This window comes from Gallus gallus, chromosome 10 (assembly GCF_016699485.2).
Source record: "Gallus gallus isolate bGalGal1 chromosome 10, bGalGal1.mat.broiler.GRCg7b, whole genome shotgun sequence".
Lineage (NCBI taxonomy): Eukaryota > Metazoa > Chordata > Aves > Galliformes > Phasianidae > Gallus > Gallus gallus.
Genome location: NC_052541.1, coordinates 8238932 through 8256075, shown reverse-complemented (window position 1 = coordinate 8256075; position 17144 = coordinate 8238932). Strand labels below are relative to the sequence as shown.

Below are 17144 nucleotides of genomic sequence, written 5' to 3'. Positions count from 1 at the left end.
TTAGCTTGCCTTCTTCTTCCTCCCTGTTGCTTTGGCTTCTCAAAACGCAGCTTGCTTCTATTTTGTCAAGACAGGTGGCTCTTTTTTCACCCACACAATTTTCATTTAACACTTAATTGTAGCTTGAGTCTAATCCTCTTGTGCTTACAGTTACATTTTTCATTGAATTCAGTAGGATGATTTCTAGTTATATTAATTCATTTATTTAATCTGTTAAGGCATATTTAGAGGTAATACATAAGAGTGTAGTTACAAGTTTTTAGGAGGCGTAAAATTCATGAGCACAAAGGGGAGCATAAGTTATTTTGAATTCTATAGCAGGGATTTTTAAGAATGTGAAAATTAAATAGATAATGTTCTCGCTTATAACTACCTTACTGTTTTTGGTTATTTGATTGTTGGGTTTTTACCTTTATATATTTCTGGCAATATTCTCATGATGAATTAGTATCTACATAGAGAATTTTTACTCTGTTAGGCTAAATTATCATGTAATGGTAGATATGAGACATGGTATCTGAACACCAGTTTGGTGGGGTAAGCAACTGTAAACTGCTGGACCAGCGTTATCTCCTGTCAAAGGAAAATAGTTTTTCTCACCCTGTTCTTCTCATATTCCGGCAATTTGGACCTCTTCCTTGGAGGTTTGAAATGACTAGGTACAGGAACCTTTCATCCTTGCTTGTATTTGGGGCAGGGAATATGGTCAATTTATTTTATTTTATTTTTATTTTTTGTGCATTCAGCATCTGTCACCTTATTTATTTCCCATAAATGAATCTGGCAACATCTTTCCATCCCTCTTGGAAAATAGTCTCTCCTTGTTTCATCCCATCCTGAAGAAAAGACACGCAGCTATCTCAGTTTTGTACTTTTAGCTGTTGATTTATTACCATCTAAAGCATTTGAGAACAGAAACATTTTGTGTGCCTTCTCTTGAAGATGTATTTCATTCTGACAGAGGTGCATAAATAGAAACAATCCCTTTTTAATCCATAATGACTGTTAACTTTTCTGCTTTCTCACAAATTCCCTATCTCCTGTTACGTCCCAGCATTACAAAATTCGTTAAGAACAGCCTAGTTATCCATTAGTGTATAGGACACTGTACTGTGATTTTAGGCACATTTCTGATTAAAGAGAAAAACCATAAGCTTCATGATTCTAGGCACAGCTCTTGGAGATTGAGACCTCGCAGAGATGTGGAAGGATCAGAATTACTTCCCTAATTTGATTTTCTCTTACAGGAAAACAGCGTGTAACTTGCTGTGTTGTTGGCTCACATGCATTAACAGATAGATTGCTGAGAACACAATGTTGTATCATTCACTACTCTATGTTCAAGATTATTGTTCTTATGCCTCTTGTACTCCTTCCCTGATATGTAGTCCACGTTGTGCTATAGCCTTGAATGGCTATCACTGTGTTTTTAGAACTAAAAGGATCAGATCACTTTCTGGGAGTAAGGGATACAAATATTAGAGATAAAAACTATAAAAGCAATATACTTCAGGGAATTAAATATAAATGGCTACTTTCCAAGGCAGTGAGAAGAAACATACTTCAAGAGGGTTGAGGAGATGGTTATCTTTAAGATTAGTCATTATTTTTAACCCAGAATTCTACTCATTATGAAATTTTTCTATTCCTCTTGATGATCCAGTTTTCTTGCCATTTGTCACTTTAATATGTAGGTACTGTAGAGTTTGGTTTTGTCGCAGAAAGTTTCAAAAAACAAGGCGTGGATTTTCTCTCCTGTAATTTTTTCAATCTTGCTGGCCCAAACTGTTGAGATTTGCCATATTTGCAGAAGTAAAATCAAGAGATGCTCATGGAGATACAAGCAGAATTCTTTAGTTCTTAAGAATGGTCTGGTAGCAATTTAATGTCATAGATTTAGTTAACCCATTGAGAGCTTAAAAGAAAAAAAGGGTTCTTTGCATACCATATTAATATGGTATAATAGGACAACAAGGTTATAATCCTTGTACCAGAAATGAACTGGCAGATGTTAATATGCTTGTCTTGTGATCAAGAGAATAGAGACAGAGCCTTTTTTCTTCCTAGAATAACCAGATTGTTCCTTCAGATACCTATTCATAGCACTGAATGAATCTTAAGTGCCTTTGAGGAAAAAATTTTTAGGTTTCATTAAGACTTTTTTTATTTAAGGCAGGTAGAAATTTATACATATATATGCTGTGAAAAAGAAGTGCTGACTGAATTACAAGATATTATCTGGACTGACAACCTGAAGTGTAGGACTTGCAAAATGATCTCCCATGTTGCTGCAAGTACAGACAGTTTCCAAATTAGGGCAGGATGCCTATCTTTTTACCACATTGACTTGATTGGTAAAGCAGAAAAACAGTGACAGCCTGTGATTAAGAAAAAAAAAAAACCTGAGTCACGAACCCTGTATAACAGGTTTTATATTAGAAATGGCAGCTCAGCTAGGCATTGCTGAAAGAAACAGTGATGATGATGGAAAGCACACTTCCAGTATTTCCACTACTCAAAACTCAGAAGTTGTGCACTACAAACATTAGCTAAAAGTTTCTGTTACTCCTGCAGTTATGTTTAAGTATGATTAGTTTAGCGTAATCTAATCTGCCTGCTTTTCATTAGATTCCAAGGCTTATGTTATAGTATAATTTTTAACTGTTTTCATTTGCTTTATACAGACACTTGCAGCTCGAAAATCTGGTATTTCTATGGCCATGCTCATCCGGACATCCATAAACAATGAGGAAATGGTAAGTGCTTTCAGTGGCAGGGTTTAATTTATTTAAATAATCGAGGTGTTTTTGTTCAAAGCTTCTTAGTAATTATTTCATCCTTAAAGAGGGTAAAACTGCGTGCATAAGCATTTCCTTTATTGTTCATGAACTTTCAGGGACCTTAATGACACAAATCTGCACCATCGGAGTTTCAGATTGAACGTTAGGAAAAAGTTACTTCCTGTGAAGGTAGTCAAACACTGGAGCAAGATTTTGAGAGAGGTGGTTGATACACCACGCCTGTCAGTGTTCAAGAGTCATTTGAATAATGCACTCAATAACATGCTTTAAAGTTTAGGTAGCCCTAAAGAGATCAGGAAGTTGGACTAGATAATCTTTAAAGGTTCTTTACAACTGAACTTTTCTATTCTACTTACTATGTGATCCATTGTGACAGAACTTGATTGTCATTGTCTTCTGCAAGTGCACCCACGTGCTGTGCTATCTGAATTTCCCTCTCTCTAACTGCAGTTCAAAATAGTTCACATTACTTCGAAATTTTGATCCTCAAAACTGAAGCTAAATGCAAAGAATTGCATGAAAAATTCAGGACGTTAAATGGTGAGGCTATAAAATTTGGTGTCTCTATTTGAAAAGTAACACGAGGAAAGAAATGTAATTAGCTGTTCATTAAGACTGTTTGTCTATTACTAATGTTAGTACCATTAGAAAATATATATTGCTGTGGTTAGAGGTACTTCTCTGAAAAGATAAGTTAGGCTTTAAGTTTGGCTTAAAGGCAAGCCAAAAAGACAAATAGAACATTAAGAATTGATAGAAATGAACAGGTATCCCAGGATTCTTTATGCTGCTGCATGGTTTCATTGCATAGCTCAGAAAATAATGCTAAGAATCGCAAAAAGTATAATCAAGGCATAAAAAAAATGCAGATATAATCATGTGCAAGAAAAGAATAAGCAAATGAGATCTGTTCTACATGGAGAGGAGAAGGCTAAGAGAAGATCTGTGCAATTCTGAATGATACAGAGAAAATACACATGTAACAGTTATTCATTATTTCTCTTAACATAAAAATTTGTAGGTGTAAAACAGAAAAAGAAAGTTATCCCTAAATAACATGTTGCTTTTGCATTGCCACAGAATTAGCAGGAAGCATGGAGTAGAAAAACTTCTGAAATAAAAACCTTACAGTGAGAATGAAATATGGGGATTTCTATGTTGCCTTCTGCTAAGAAGTCTGGGAAAACAGTTTATTGTATTTACAACTTCAGCTCTTTGACCCAGACTTGTTTTTGAATGTCATTATAAACCCAATCCTGCAATCTGCCCCACAGTGATGGCTGAATTACTTCCAAGGTTTGCTTCTGCTGACTTGCACCACGACAGTCAGAAATGACTGCGCAAATAACCTCTGTTTCACAGAATAGTTATTTGGGGAAACTCTAAAGTTTTGGGTGTCCAATTGCACCATCCTTTTTACCTGCCTGCTTTTAACATCTAAAGACATCACTCCATAAGTAAGAGTGAGACGACTCTGCAATGTTTCTGTGCAGGCTTTTTTCAGTCAGGTGACAGACATTCTTTGATTTTTGTTAACATAATTCCTATCAATAACAAATGTGATCCTAGATGAAGAAAATTTTACTTCATACAAGAACTTACCAGGATAGCCTTTTGAAGAAAGTCACGTTCTCATAGCTAGTAAAAACCTGAGTGTTGTTGTTATCCATTTTTCACTTTGCTTCCATTTTATAGAAGAGAATTATTATGAACAAATCAAGACAGATGATGTCTAGTTTGGGTGATTTTTGATTGTGATGCCAGCAAATTTATATGGCTGAGCTCATCATGTTTAAAAAAAAAAAAAAAAAAAAAAAAGTGTTACTAATTTGAAGGAACAGAGGCTTCTTTTGTGTCCCTCAAAATCCTTATGCACATAGAATCTTCTAGAACGTGCTCTACACCGAAAAAAATGAAGTGCTGAAATTTTCTTCTATTGCTGTTAAGGTCCATAGAAGAATGGAAAAGCAGACTGAAACCCACAGCGCGAGTGCATGCACATCCATCAGTCCTCCCTGATTTGTTGTGAAACTTTTATGCTTATATGGTAATCATAAAGGAACAGTTTGCTGATGCTCAGGGATGGATTGATGAGAGAGGAAGCAGCTGTTGTTTGAAATGATTTTTCAGTAGAAACAGTATTTATTTTGTTCTGTATTCTTAAAATAGCAAGAAAGGTTGATAGAGCAAACAACTGTGGAATCTTAAGAAGCAGCGTGGAGCAGAGGGAAAATTCTAGAGAACAGACTTATGTCAAGGAATCAGCACAAAATAAAACTTTTTCCAGCCATGTTGTAGCTGACACAAAAATACCTGAGTTCAGTGGTAAACCCTAAAATATTTCATATGTTTTACTAAATAATGTCTACTAAGCAAGCAGATATAATTCAGAAATATTACCAGTTTTTTGTAATAAGTTCACGTTCAACTACTTACATACATGTCTACCCTCATGCAAAAACACATTCAGATGCTAGAGGACTGAAAGTGTAAACTAATGGAGCTAGTATAAATTGCAAGCAAATGCCGAAAGAGTAATACAGACATACTTGTAGATTCTGAATTAAGATGTACTGTTCAGGAGAAAAAAAGAAAAAACAACAACAAATCTCAGGGGACAGCTCAGTGCATAGATTTCTCCACTGTTTATTATTGTCAATCAGGAAAAACTAATGTACTCTGATCAAGGAGAAACTGAAAGGGAAAAATATGCTGAATTTGTCTTTATGCTATTATGCTCTTTTAATCTCAGACTGAGCCATACCACGTGAAAAATTGTTTTAGAAGTAGGTATTTCTTAAGAAATCTTTAAACAAAAGCAATAGTGGAGAATGGAGAGGCAGACCACAAATATAATTTAGAAACATAAATGTTTGTTTAAGGAGGAAAATATAAACTGTTACCTCAGGGAAGAGGTGAATAAGAGAAATCAGTCTTATGCTATCCCTCTCTAAACATACTGAGGTGCTTGTTCTACAGTAGATATAATGGTACGGATAAAAGCGGCTTCAACATTTAAAACAGGTGAAAAGTAATATTTTTCTGCTTAGTCTGCAAATAGGCAGCAGAACTCAGTGCCCTAAGGTACCATCAACACAAAGTAGAGCAAGATACAGAAACAAAAAGAGCAGATACTTTCAGGGAGAAAACGACTCTTCAGATAATGTCCACAAAACCACATGAAGCAGCATCCACTGTTGAACTTTAAGGAGGAAAGGAGGAGGAGGAAAGCACCCTTCGGGCAAGTTTTCCTTCTGATTGTGGCTTTTCTGTTTTTGTTTTGTTTTGTTTTACTTTTCAACTTTTTTTCTAGAGGGAATTTTAGTGGCTCTAATGGAAACAGGTTGTTTGGCTGGTTAAAATCATTATCAACGTGCCTTCAGTATGGGAATTATTGGAACTAAAGTTTTTTGGTTGTTTGTTTTTTTAATTTTAAAAAGATCCAATGTCACTTACTTCAAATATTAATATATGAGGATAAATACTGAGCTTTGCCACCCGACACCACTATCCTTCTAACGTAACATATTAGTGAGTGTGTCACTCGTGACACAGTGAGTTTATGTGTTTTCAAGCACTGATCCAAAGGCCTTTTAAGCACTGTCAAAGTATTAACTTCAATGAAACTGAAGCGTATGTATTCTGTTCAGCATCCATTTAATTACTTTGCTGAGCAAAGAGATGGAGCAGCAAGTTTGTGAAAATAATATGTTGGGTGACACTGATAAATCATCTGAAGTAAAATATAACAAAAATAAACATCACTTGGAAGGATAAGCAGATACATAGAGAATCCTCCTAAATGTTAACTGTGCTGTTACCATGCTTAGGGTTCAGTGAATGCACATGGTAGATACTTTAAAATAGAACAGAGTATTAGGAGAGAATTTTCCTTTGCAGATGTGCTTTGTTTTATGAACAATACATCAGTTAGAAAGGGAAATATCATGTTCAGCAGCAAAACTCGTATAAAGATTGAGTCTTTCAGGTGAAAACATCATTTACCTTCAGATGTTTATTTTGAGGCCAGTTGAGCTGTTGAGCTGTGCTGTTTCATTACCTGCTGCCCTTTCAGAAACAGATGAAAGTTGCTTGCAGAATTCCAAAATGATTTATATTTTATGAAAAAAATCAGTGAAGTTATTAGGGTGAAAGCGTAAGATTATTTCTGATACTACCAGAGTTCAGGATGGTAGGAGTGATCTACACATAAATCTTCAAAGACCTGATGGCTTCTGGTTTGTAAGAAACACAGTTCCTCAGCAAGTGGCATAAATTTGGGTCATTCTTCAAGTTTTCTGTTTGGTCTCCACAGCCTCCATGGGAGATGGGGGTGGATATATGTACAAAGAATAAGTTAGGTGGTTGTGGCTACCTCAGTCCCTGACAAGGTGTTCTAAACTGAACCAAAGCAGACTTTGCTTGCTTTCTGAGGAGTTACTAGATGGCTAGTGTTTTAGGAAAGGCTCAAGTTAGAACGCAACTTTTGGTCATTCCTGCTATATTTTCATCTCTTCCTTGTTTTACAGTGTTCTCAGGTGCTAGGATCAATGAAATGTCTGACGTCACAGGGTATGAGCTGTTATTAGAACATAACTAGCAATGTCAGTCAGAGCTTTTGCAGCCTAAGCCATTTGTTTTTATTACTTCTAGTGCTTGAACCTATGAAGTTATTGATTTATGATTGCAAGGCAGTAAATTCATTGTTTCGTGGCCATGAATGTGCAATATTATGCAGATATATTTTCATGTTTATAAGTTATTTTTAGTACATTATCCCACATTTGAGGGGAGATGCAGCCACATAGACAGAAGAATTAAGTGCAAGAACATGTCAACATGCTATTAGAGAGAATAATATCTTGTACTTGAAATGCACTTCCCACAGCTGAGGAAATGTTAAAATTGAGTGTTAACAAGCACTTAACAGAGTATAATCGATTGAAAACAACTGTGGCCACAGCAATTCTTGTGGAAGAAATACACAGTTCACAGAATAATTGTTGCACTTCATTGGCTCTAGCTTAAATTCTTTTTTCTGTTTCGCTAGCTCCACAGTAAAGCTATTTGTTGTTTCTTAAGCTCAAGCTTTTGAATATGTTCATTCCTCTGAACTGGTGTTCTAATCTAGCCTTGCTTCTTTTGTATGTATTATCAGAACCGTAGAAGTAGAGATAACGCACACTGACAAATAGTACACATTCCAAAGTGTTTTCCCCCACTTTGCTACAGCCATGCAGCCAGTATACGGCTGCCTTGGATTATATCTGCACAAAGTGAAGTGATGGCAGAATGGATTTTCTGAAATATCTTGTGCAGCCTCTTTTCTTAAAAGAAACAATTTATTCACTGATAAGGGAACAGGTCTAGAGCTTCTAATACATTTGTAGCAGTCACCTGTACATTTAATGAAAAGAAGAACCAGTCATATTTGTGTGTGGAGTCCAATTTCTGCCTACGTACTGCTGACTTCTTCTCATCTTCAATAAATAAACTGGATTTGGGAAAAAAAAAAAAAAAAAAAAAAAAGAGGATCCGTGTGGCTGAAAACAAACCTTGAACAAGTAAATCAGACCACTGTTTCTCAGGGACTAATTTTTTTTTTTTTTTTTTTTTGTCAGTTTTCAGCTCATTAAGCACTATGGAGCTGGTTTAGATTGTTTGTAATACTAATCAGTGAATAGCTGACTGTTCTCCTGCTAGAACTGAACATGGCTGCTAAGCCAAAAAAGAAGTCCAAAAAATGGCTGTATATTTTTAAGAGGATGAACCATTCTAGTTTATTAGGTAAAAAGAGTTTTGGGTCCCAAAAATGAGGCAGTCAGAATGCTACTATGAGAATACAAAGTAATAATAATAATAATGGAACTATAAAATTAGCCTGCTTTTATTTGATAAAGTTATTGTACAGACAGTACATAATCAAGGTATATAATCATGGTATATTCTGTGCAGTATGTCTAAGTCCCCTGGGAAGTATTTAAGTGTTGAGAAATAATGTTAGATAACTAAAAGTCATAATGGAATGTAATGCTACTGAATTTTTGAGCTGCTGCATCAAAGCATAAAATACTGATAGGACTGGTAATAAAATAATTGACCAAACTTTTTCCAACTTAACTCTCCCATTTCTGTAATCAGTCAAAATGTAACCTAGGCTTCCTTTGTCTTCAAAGTGAAAGACAATGAGAAAATTAGTATTTCAGAGATTAGTTCATACTTCTATGGATATGACATTGTAAATGTAATAACAGATACTTAATAACATACAATTTAACTTCAGTTCACTTGCATAAAGCAGTACTTCAGCTCAAGTCCTGATATATTTTTCTCACTCAACAGAAAATACATGTTTTCAAGAAGACATTGCAGGCTTTGATCTACCCAATATCATCAACTACGCCTCATAACTTTGAAGTTTGGACAGCAACAACTCCTACATATTGTTATGAATGTGAAGGTCTACTTTGGGGCATAGCCAGGCAAGGAATGAGATGCACAGAATGTGGTGTTAAATGTCACGAAAAGTGCCAAGACCTCCTAAATGCTGACTGTTTGCAGAGTGAGTATTTTGTGGACAGCTCACACTTCGCAGTATTGACACTGTTATTTCATCTGTATGATCAGATATTTCTTGAAGTGAAGGGCCAAATCATCAGATACTAGTGAAGGCAGGTTGATTTTCAGTGGCTTAGGATCTAGCCAGAAACTGTGAATGCTATTTTTTGTCCTTGGAATGTATTGAACATTGCTGGTCAGGTACAAAATGATGTTTTGTAGCATCAGTATATTATCTACTTTGCATTGCAAATGGCACCATAAAGTGGAAACATAAAGGAAACACTAGTAATATTCATTGTAGTCATAGTAACATACTTTCAGTAATCAAAACACAAAAGTAGAGCAAATCAGATCTTTTCCTTCAAAATACCAAACCACATATGTGTAAGGGAAAAACAGTAAGACCTCCTTAGAGACTAGAATTAAGATGAAGTAGCCCCCTTTTAAAAATCTTTTTCTCCTGTCTCTACAGACTGGAAAACTATAAGCAAGTCAATAAGATTTGAGTGTAATACCTTTTGTATTTCTGTGTTCACTTGACCTCCAATTTGGTCATATTTTACCCTGTATTTTTCAAGGTATATTTCAAGGATCTGACTCTAAGTATTCATATTGCTGCACATCTGTGGAGGGGCTAAGATGTTATCACTCAAAACTGGAAATCCTTTTCTTGGACATGGGGCAACACCTTCAGTTTGTATTATATTATAAGCATGCATATATATATGTATATATAGTATACCCTATACTACGTATATACTATATGTTTATAATATTATATTCAGTTAGTATACCACAAACCTGAAGTTGGCATGAGATGCATCCATCTCTGTAATAGCTAAAGCTTGGCTAAGAACATTGTGTAAAATTAGTAAAATTTTCTTTTTTCTTTTTTCTTTTTTTTTTTGAACATTTCACTTCTTCAAATGAAACCTCACCCCAATTTTTTCCCAGCTCCCTATTGCCAGCACCAAAAGTGGAAGAAATACTTCAAAAAGTATTTAGACTTTTTACAAATATGTTAGATTGAGAGATAGTCTACAAAAATTAAAACAAATTGATAGACATTTGTGGTAATAAGTCTGGAAAGAGTGAACAATTTAGTTTTATGAGAGTAAACCTCTAGAAGACAAACTGCAGACAAAAAAAAAATTTGGCACACCTAAAGGGTCCTGGCCTTCACATCAGTACACAATAGGTTTTGAGCATCCTGTCACTGTGGATGCTTTGAGCACAGTCATCATTTTGGATATCCCATAATCACCAGGACATATTGGCCCCTAAAATTGTGGAGTTTTTTGGTTCAGGGGCTTTTTTTTTGTCTGGTTAATTGGTTCTTTTTTTCATTTGTTGTTTTGTTGGTTTTTTTTTTTTTATGTGTAGTGACTGGTAGCATACACCATAGAAACAAATTACCATCTGAAGATGTTTAAAATCAATACCTAGCTTGTTTTAAATTAGGTTTAAAAAAATCAGTTCTATGTTCGTTAGAATTCTCTTATTCAACAAGATGCTCCTTTCTAGCAGTAGCTGCAATATTAAATCAGAATTGATTTTAATCTTGCTGTGTTTTTATTAGTCCCTAAGGTGGAAGGGACTTGTTACCTTACTGTGCAATGTAAGTTATATTGTCTTAATTAGTCTGATCAATACTGCACAAGATAAAGATGTTGATAGCTGTCAGCAACATAGGATATAAAAGCAGTTGCATTAAATGATTTAGTAAAAATAGAAAGCTATGCTGACTTTTTTTTTTGTTACTAAAACTTAAAAGTTGCATTTTGAAGCACATTCCAATTTTATATATACTGTCTCTAAAATCAGTAAGATTTTCTATGGGAATACACAGTTGCCATTCAGAACGTGTCCATGGTTCATGATGTTATATCCATACTTTCTAAAGGACAGGAAGATAAGATAGATAATGTTGATTTTCATCTTTCATCTTTCAGGAATGACTTATCACAGTTTCCAAATCAGCCCAGTGATCATCTGTTGACATAAAATTACTAGATAGTTCTCCATCTGTTATTTAATTTCATGGTAGTATTTAATTCATTTTGTATTAATTCATAATTTTTCAGTGTCCTTAATCTCCTCGTGCCTTACAAGAGGCTGGGGATAGTTCATTTGTTTAATCTGGAGAAAAATACTGCATTTGTTTAGTCCTGAGAAAGGGAAACAGAGAGGGATGTGCTGGTCTCTTTTCCCTGGAAACCCATAACAGTGCATGTGGGAATGTCACAAAGCTGCAGCAGAGGAGGTTAAGTCTGGCTATAAGGAAGCACTTATCTATTGTGGGAATGGTGAAACTGTGGAACAGGTTTCCTAGTGATGTGGTTGAAATTCCTGTCAGCATTCAAGAGGCATTTGGATAATGCCTCCAATAATGATTAGCCCTGAAGTGGTCAGGTAGTTGGACTGCATGATCTTTGAAGGTCACTTCCAACTAAACTATTCTATTCTCACTTGAACATCTATTTTTTCCACTCAAGTGAATTAGATCAAGAGATTTCTAAGATTTCTTGAGATTTACCAGCTATAGAAAACACTTTGACAGCCTTTTGGTTGTTTGATATCATAAGTATCTGGAATATCATCCCATGTTTTTTTTTTTCAATCTTATGAATTTATGCCGTTCTCCTTTACTATATATATCCCTTTTAGCACATCAGAGGACACTACACAAAAAAAAAAGAAAAAAAGAAAAAAAGAGAGAGAGAGAAATGATACTTCAGACACAATGAAAACAATAAAGAAAGCAAATTATAAGACTGCAGTTATTTAAGATTTTGCTGAGATTATATGCTGAAAGATGATCTGTATTGATAGAAATACGTTGATAGATGTATTGATAGTTGATTTGGTACTCATTGCAAACTGTGAGAATCTCAACAAAGGCCATCAAAAAAAGCAAAATTATATTTGTTGGTATTGTAGGAAATGAACTGAGATCTTCGAGATTGAGCAAAGCATTGAAATATTCTAATTGCAGAGCAAGTTGTTTAACATATCTTTGTCATAATTTGACTATCCATTCAAAAGGAGCCATAATCCTTTGTACCTCTCAGAAGCTGTGTTTAGAATGCTAACTAGATAATGCATTTACAACCTTTTTGAAAAGTGCTTGATGCTAATAGCGATAGTGATGATGATTATGATGCTCACTGCCATATGCCCTGGAATAGCATCTAAAAACATGAGCTATTCAGTAATGCTTTGGTCAAATGGCAATTTTGATTATAAAATATTTATTATTCTTGTATCTGGCCTTAGATTTCCATCAAGAATTGGAATAGCCAGCTTAGCATGGTGGGGGTTTCAGCTTATGTTTCATTTGTTTTGTTTGTAATACTATTCTGGCCACACGTCTGAGTTTTTCCTCATACCCACCTGCAAGATAAGAAGTATTGACCCTTTTTTTCAAGAGCACAGAAGTTACTCCAATACAATATGTATTGCAGAGACATTGATTGGGAGCACTTAATCTGACAGACAAGTGATACTTTACAAGGAGAACTTTGTTTTGGTTTTAAAGTGACTCAGATAGGGGTTATAATTTCTAAACAGAAATCTCTCCGGAAATCTCCTGGGAAGAATAATGAATTAAACCCATAACAACATGGTCTCCTTGTACAACACTGAAATACTGTTATACAACAGGAAAATCTGAAGTGGTTGGTCTGGGACTTCAAAACCAGCAAATTGCTTGACTCTTTTTATTTCATTTCCAGAATTATTTTATAGATTAAACCTGACATACCACCACAGGTTAATATACTCTAAAAGTTATTCTCATTTGGATAATATACTTTGATATCTTCGATCATCCTCATATATTTACTGAAATTACTAATAACATAAATGTTACTGAGAAAATGTATCTGTCTGTTCTGTACTTGTGATATATTATTTGGCTGAGTGGTCACTCAAGAAGTGTTTTCCAAAAGACCGTGAATTCTGATAGCACACAAGCACAGGTGTTGTGTTGACTTGGTTCTAATATAAAAATTTAGTGCTTGCCATTAAGTTTTGTTCCTGTGTTTTTGACATTTAGTAGTGCTGTGAAAGCAACATGTGCTGTTCCATTATACTCCAGACAAGATGTGGATAATTACCAGTGTATCAACACATAACAAGCAAGTGTTGTTCTGTCTTAAAACTGACAGTTCCATCATGTAGTTTCTATGTATATGACACACGCCTTTGCAGCAAAGCAATACATGTCCTTGTTGCAAATATATATTGATTTTAGTTAGAAGATTCTCTGCTTTCTTCCGCCCTGGTGTTTTTATCTATTAATACATCTGTATCTTTCTACTTCGTAGTAGGAAGGAGACTACAAATCTGTCCCTTGAATTCTACCCTTGGCCTGCAGCTGTTAAGAGCAGGGTAATGGAGATTCACATAATTCTTAGTATGCAAAACTAGACTTCATAAGATTCGCTAACCCCATCTCATTCTTTCCAGATTCTCATTTTTCTATTAGACATAGTATTCCTTCCCTGGATGGTCCCAGTGCTGAAACTCTTGGAAAAGCATTCCCTTTAATCTATTCAGCAGAAACCTGAAGGTCACGTTTACTTTATGAGAGACTGGGCATGGAAGGTTAGCTTCAATAGCCGCCAGGATTTCCTCAATTAGCATAGAGCTTTGTGAAACACTCCTTTGCTCACTGATGGTGTTTAAAAAAGGAGGGAAACAATGTATTGCACTCTGATCTGGAGTGAGGATGTCAAGTCACTGCTACTGAACTGTTTTGGCAGTTAGGGTAGTCTCAAACTAATCTAAATGCTACAGTTCAATGGATTCTGAATGCCTTAGTTAAAAGGATTTATATGATAATTACAATATCTATGTATATGCATATATATGAAGTCTGTTCAAGGAAGGAATGAAAAACTTTCTATGAGCGTAGGCAGAGTCAGCAAATGAGATGTATTTGGAAGTGGTCAAATAAGCATCTGAGTGTGCTATAGCTGGTTGTTTTTTTTTTTTTTTTCTATTGTTCATTAGATTTCCACTGTTGGAGAGCATAGTAGGAGTCCAGATTAATCTTCTTACTGTCAAACTAAAATTCTCTGAAAAATAAAGTGGAAACATTAGCAGTTTTAAATATTATTTTTGCTATTAATATTTTTGTCATAATGGAATAAGTATGTTTCCTGTGTCATCCTGTTCTAAAAGGAGAAAGGAATGAAAATATTGCATTGTGCTGACTTAGAGAAAAATTACATGCAATTTGAAGAAGTAATTTTAAATACATTATGGTATTTTAGTTAATAAGAAAGGCAAGATCAGAGCAAATAGACCCCGATACTGAACACTTCTGTACACGTTTCTGTAAGAATCAGCATGCCTAACCATATAAGAAGTGTTAGATATTCTGATGTTTTCACGGTACTGATCAGTACTAAATAGTACTGGTTCTATAAATATTTCTGCATATAACGTGTAACTAAATGAAGGTGTATATTAACTTGTCATGTTAAGCTTAGGCAATTGTTAATTTTTAGATATTTCGAAGAATAATTGTAAGTAGCTTGGTATTGCCCATATGAAACATATACCTGCTTTGAATGCTGCAGGACCAAAAAAAAAAAGTTGGCTAAAGACTCCAAATGGGAGAAAGAACTGAGAGCAGTATTTTAAGGAATGTGTTGACCTTTTCTCTCCTTTTAGGAGCTGCTGAGAAAAGTTCCAAACATGGTGCAGAAGATAAGACACAGAACATTATTAGTGCTATGAAAGAAAGAATGAAGATCAGGGAGAAGAATAGACCAGAGGTGTTTGAAGTGATCCAGGAGATGTTTGATATTTCCAAAGAAGATTTTGTACAGTATACAAAAGCAGCAAAGCAAAGTGTTTTGGATGGGACATCCAAATGGTCAGCAAAAATAACTATCACAGGTAAATGTTCTTCTGAATCATTTGCTTCCAGAGTTCTCTCCTTCTGACTTTTCTTGTTCAGGAATAAGGTTTATTATAATTAGAATGGGATCTGCATGATAAATTGCATACTTGGTGCATCTATAAATGTCTGAACTTGTATCATCCAAACCTGGAAGAGTTATAAGTTGCAGCTATTAGTAAAACTGTTTTATATTCCACTGCTCTAGGTAGTGCACTGGTCTAGATTATAAGGTAAGTGAAAGCTTTTATTCAGTTTCTTCTGCCTCCCAACCATAACTCTTGTGCTTGAGAAACTTTTTTACCAAGTGTTGATCAGTTGCAAGTGTTAAAGGTCACGATGACTGACACGCTATGAATGCTGCAGTGCACAATTCCTGACCCTGCTGATCCTGAGACTTATCATCCATTTTTATTTCTTGACTAAGGGTCAAGCAGTTTCTCAATGCTGCATAGCAACCCTGCTAAAATGTATGTTTAAATCAATTCTGATTGTACCTGATGTTTCAGACCTGTCTGTAGGGTAACTTTCCCAACAGATTTTATAAGATATTTTTTGAAACACTGTATGATTAAATATTCATAGCGTTAAAGTTTACAGGATTGTCCCCTACTGCTCTTTATGAACCAAGCAATTAGAATGCTCAGGCGTATGAAGGGCAATCTTAGCAAGTTACTCAGCAAATATGCAAATGTTTTCAGGCTGTCCATCTGCTGAGTAAATATTAGTTTACCAGTGTTGGTTCAAAACTCACTTGCATTGTTGAATGGTTTGGTTCATCTCTCTTTAGAAGAAAAGCACATTGCTATTTCAGTTTTGTGGAATCATGGCCTAATTATGGAATCACTGAATAACTTATGAAGTAATTTTGGAAGGGCTATCTCCAGTATATTCAAACCCCCTATTAAAGGAGGGCTAACTTAGAAGTTATACAGCTTGGTTAGGGCTTTGTCCAAACTATATTTGAAAGAATGGAGATTCTGGGCAACCAGTTCAGTGCTTCACCACTCAGTGTGTTTGTTTTGTTGTTTCTTAAGACTGAGCTAAGCAGGTATGGTGGAACACCCACAGGGAGATGATGTGCTGAGTAAGAATACTCAGCCATTTTTATGTATTCATTTTTCTGAGCACACTGAGGGAGCTTCATTATCCAAAATGATTGACATCAGAAAATATTTACTAAATGCTTCTGCAGATACATTTTAAACAATATGTGCAAAATAATAAAACCTAGCTCTGCAGATGTTAGGAGCCACCACAAGTGTTCTAGCTGCAGCTTTCTGAGTTTGATGAGTTGCTTTTTGACAGTTTTGCTTTCTCCTGAGTTTTCCAGCTTTATGAATTATGATGGAAAATGAAATTATATGGATTTGTGCTTGCCACAAAATGCATATACACGTTAACTATATACAACATTAACTAGCACAAAAGCTGAAAAATACGTAAACAGTTAAAAATAAATTGAACTGTCACCCTGTTTATGGTAGAATGGAAAATATTCTGCAAACCAACATAGTTTGTCTTTCACATGAGAAAGAGAAATGACAATCACGTTCCTCATGACTAGTTTTGTAATCCACTGTGCAGATTTTTGTGAGGTTCGAGAGTTTAAAATTTCTATGTATTGTTTTCATATTTGGGGAAAAGATGATTAATTTATTTTGGATTTAAAAAAAAGAAATTTTATGATTCGAGGTATCATAATATTGAAGCCAAATTATACAACAGTATGATGTTGCCATGCTGATTAAACCAAAGTTTGAGTATCTGAATTATGCATGGAAAGAAAAATACTTGTTTTGTGCTTTCTACCAACTCATTAAGTTATTCCACTGTCAGACCATTTTTGTAGATTTTATTCAGTCCAGAAA

At 35.0% G+C, this 17144-nt stretch overlaps 1 protein-coding gene across 2 annotated transcripts in view; it reads left to right on the top strand.

Moving 5' to 3' along the window:
- The window catches only part of UNC13C (unc-13 homolog C), a 141331-nt gene that overhangs the window by 49716 nt on the left and 74471 nt on the right, over positions 1 to 17144 (top strand). For both annotated transcript variants that reach the window (XM_040706919.2, XM_040706923.2), the window contains 3 exons: positions 2685 to 2756; positions 9144 to 9363; positions 15045 to 15272. In XM_040706919.2, the coding sequence (XP_040562853.1) occupies positions 2685 to 2756; positions 9144 to 9363; positions 15045 to 15272 (520 nt within the window). The remainder of the gene's footprint in view (positions 1 to 2684; positions 2757 to 9143; positions 9364 to 15044; positions 15273 to 17144) is intronic.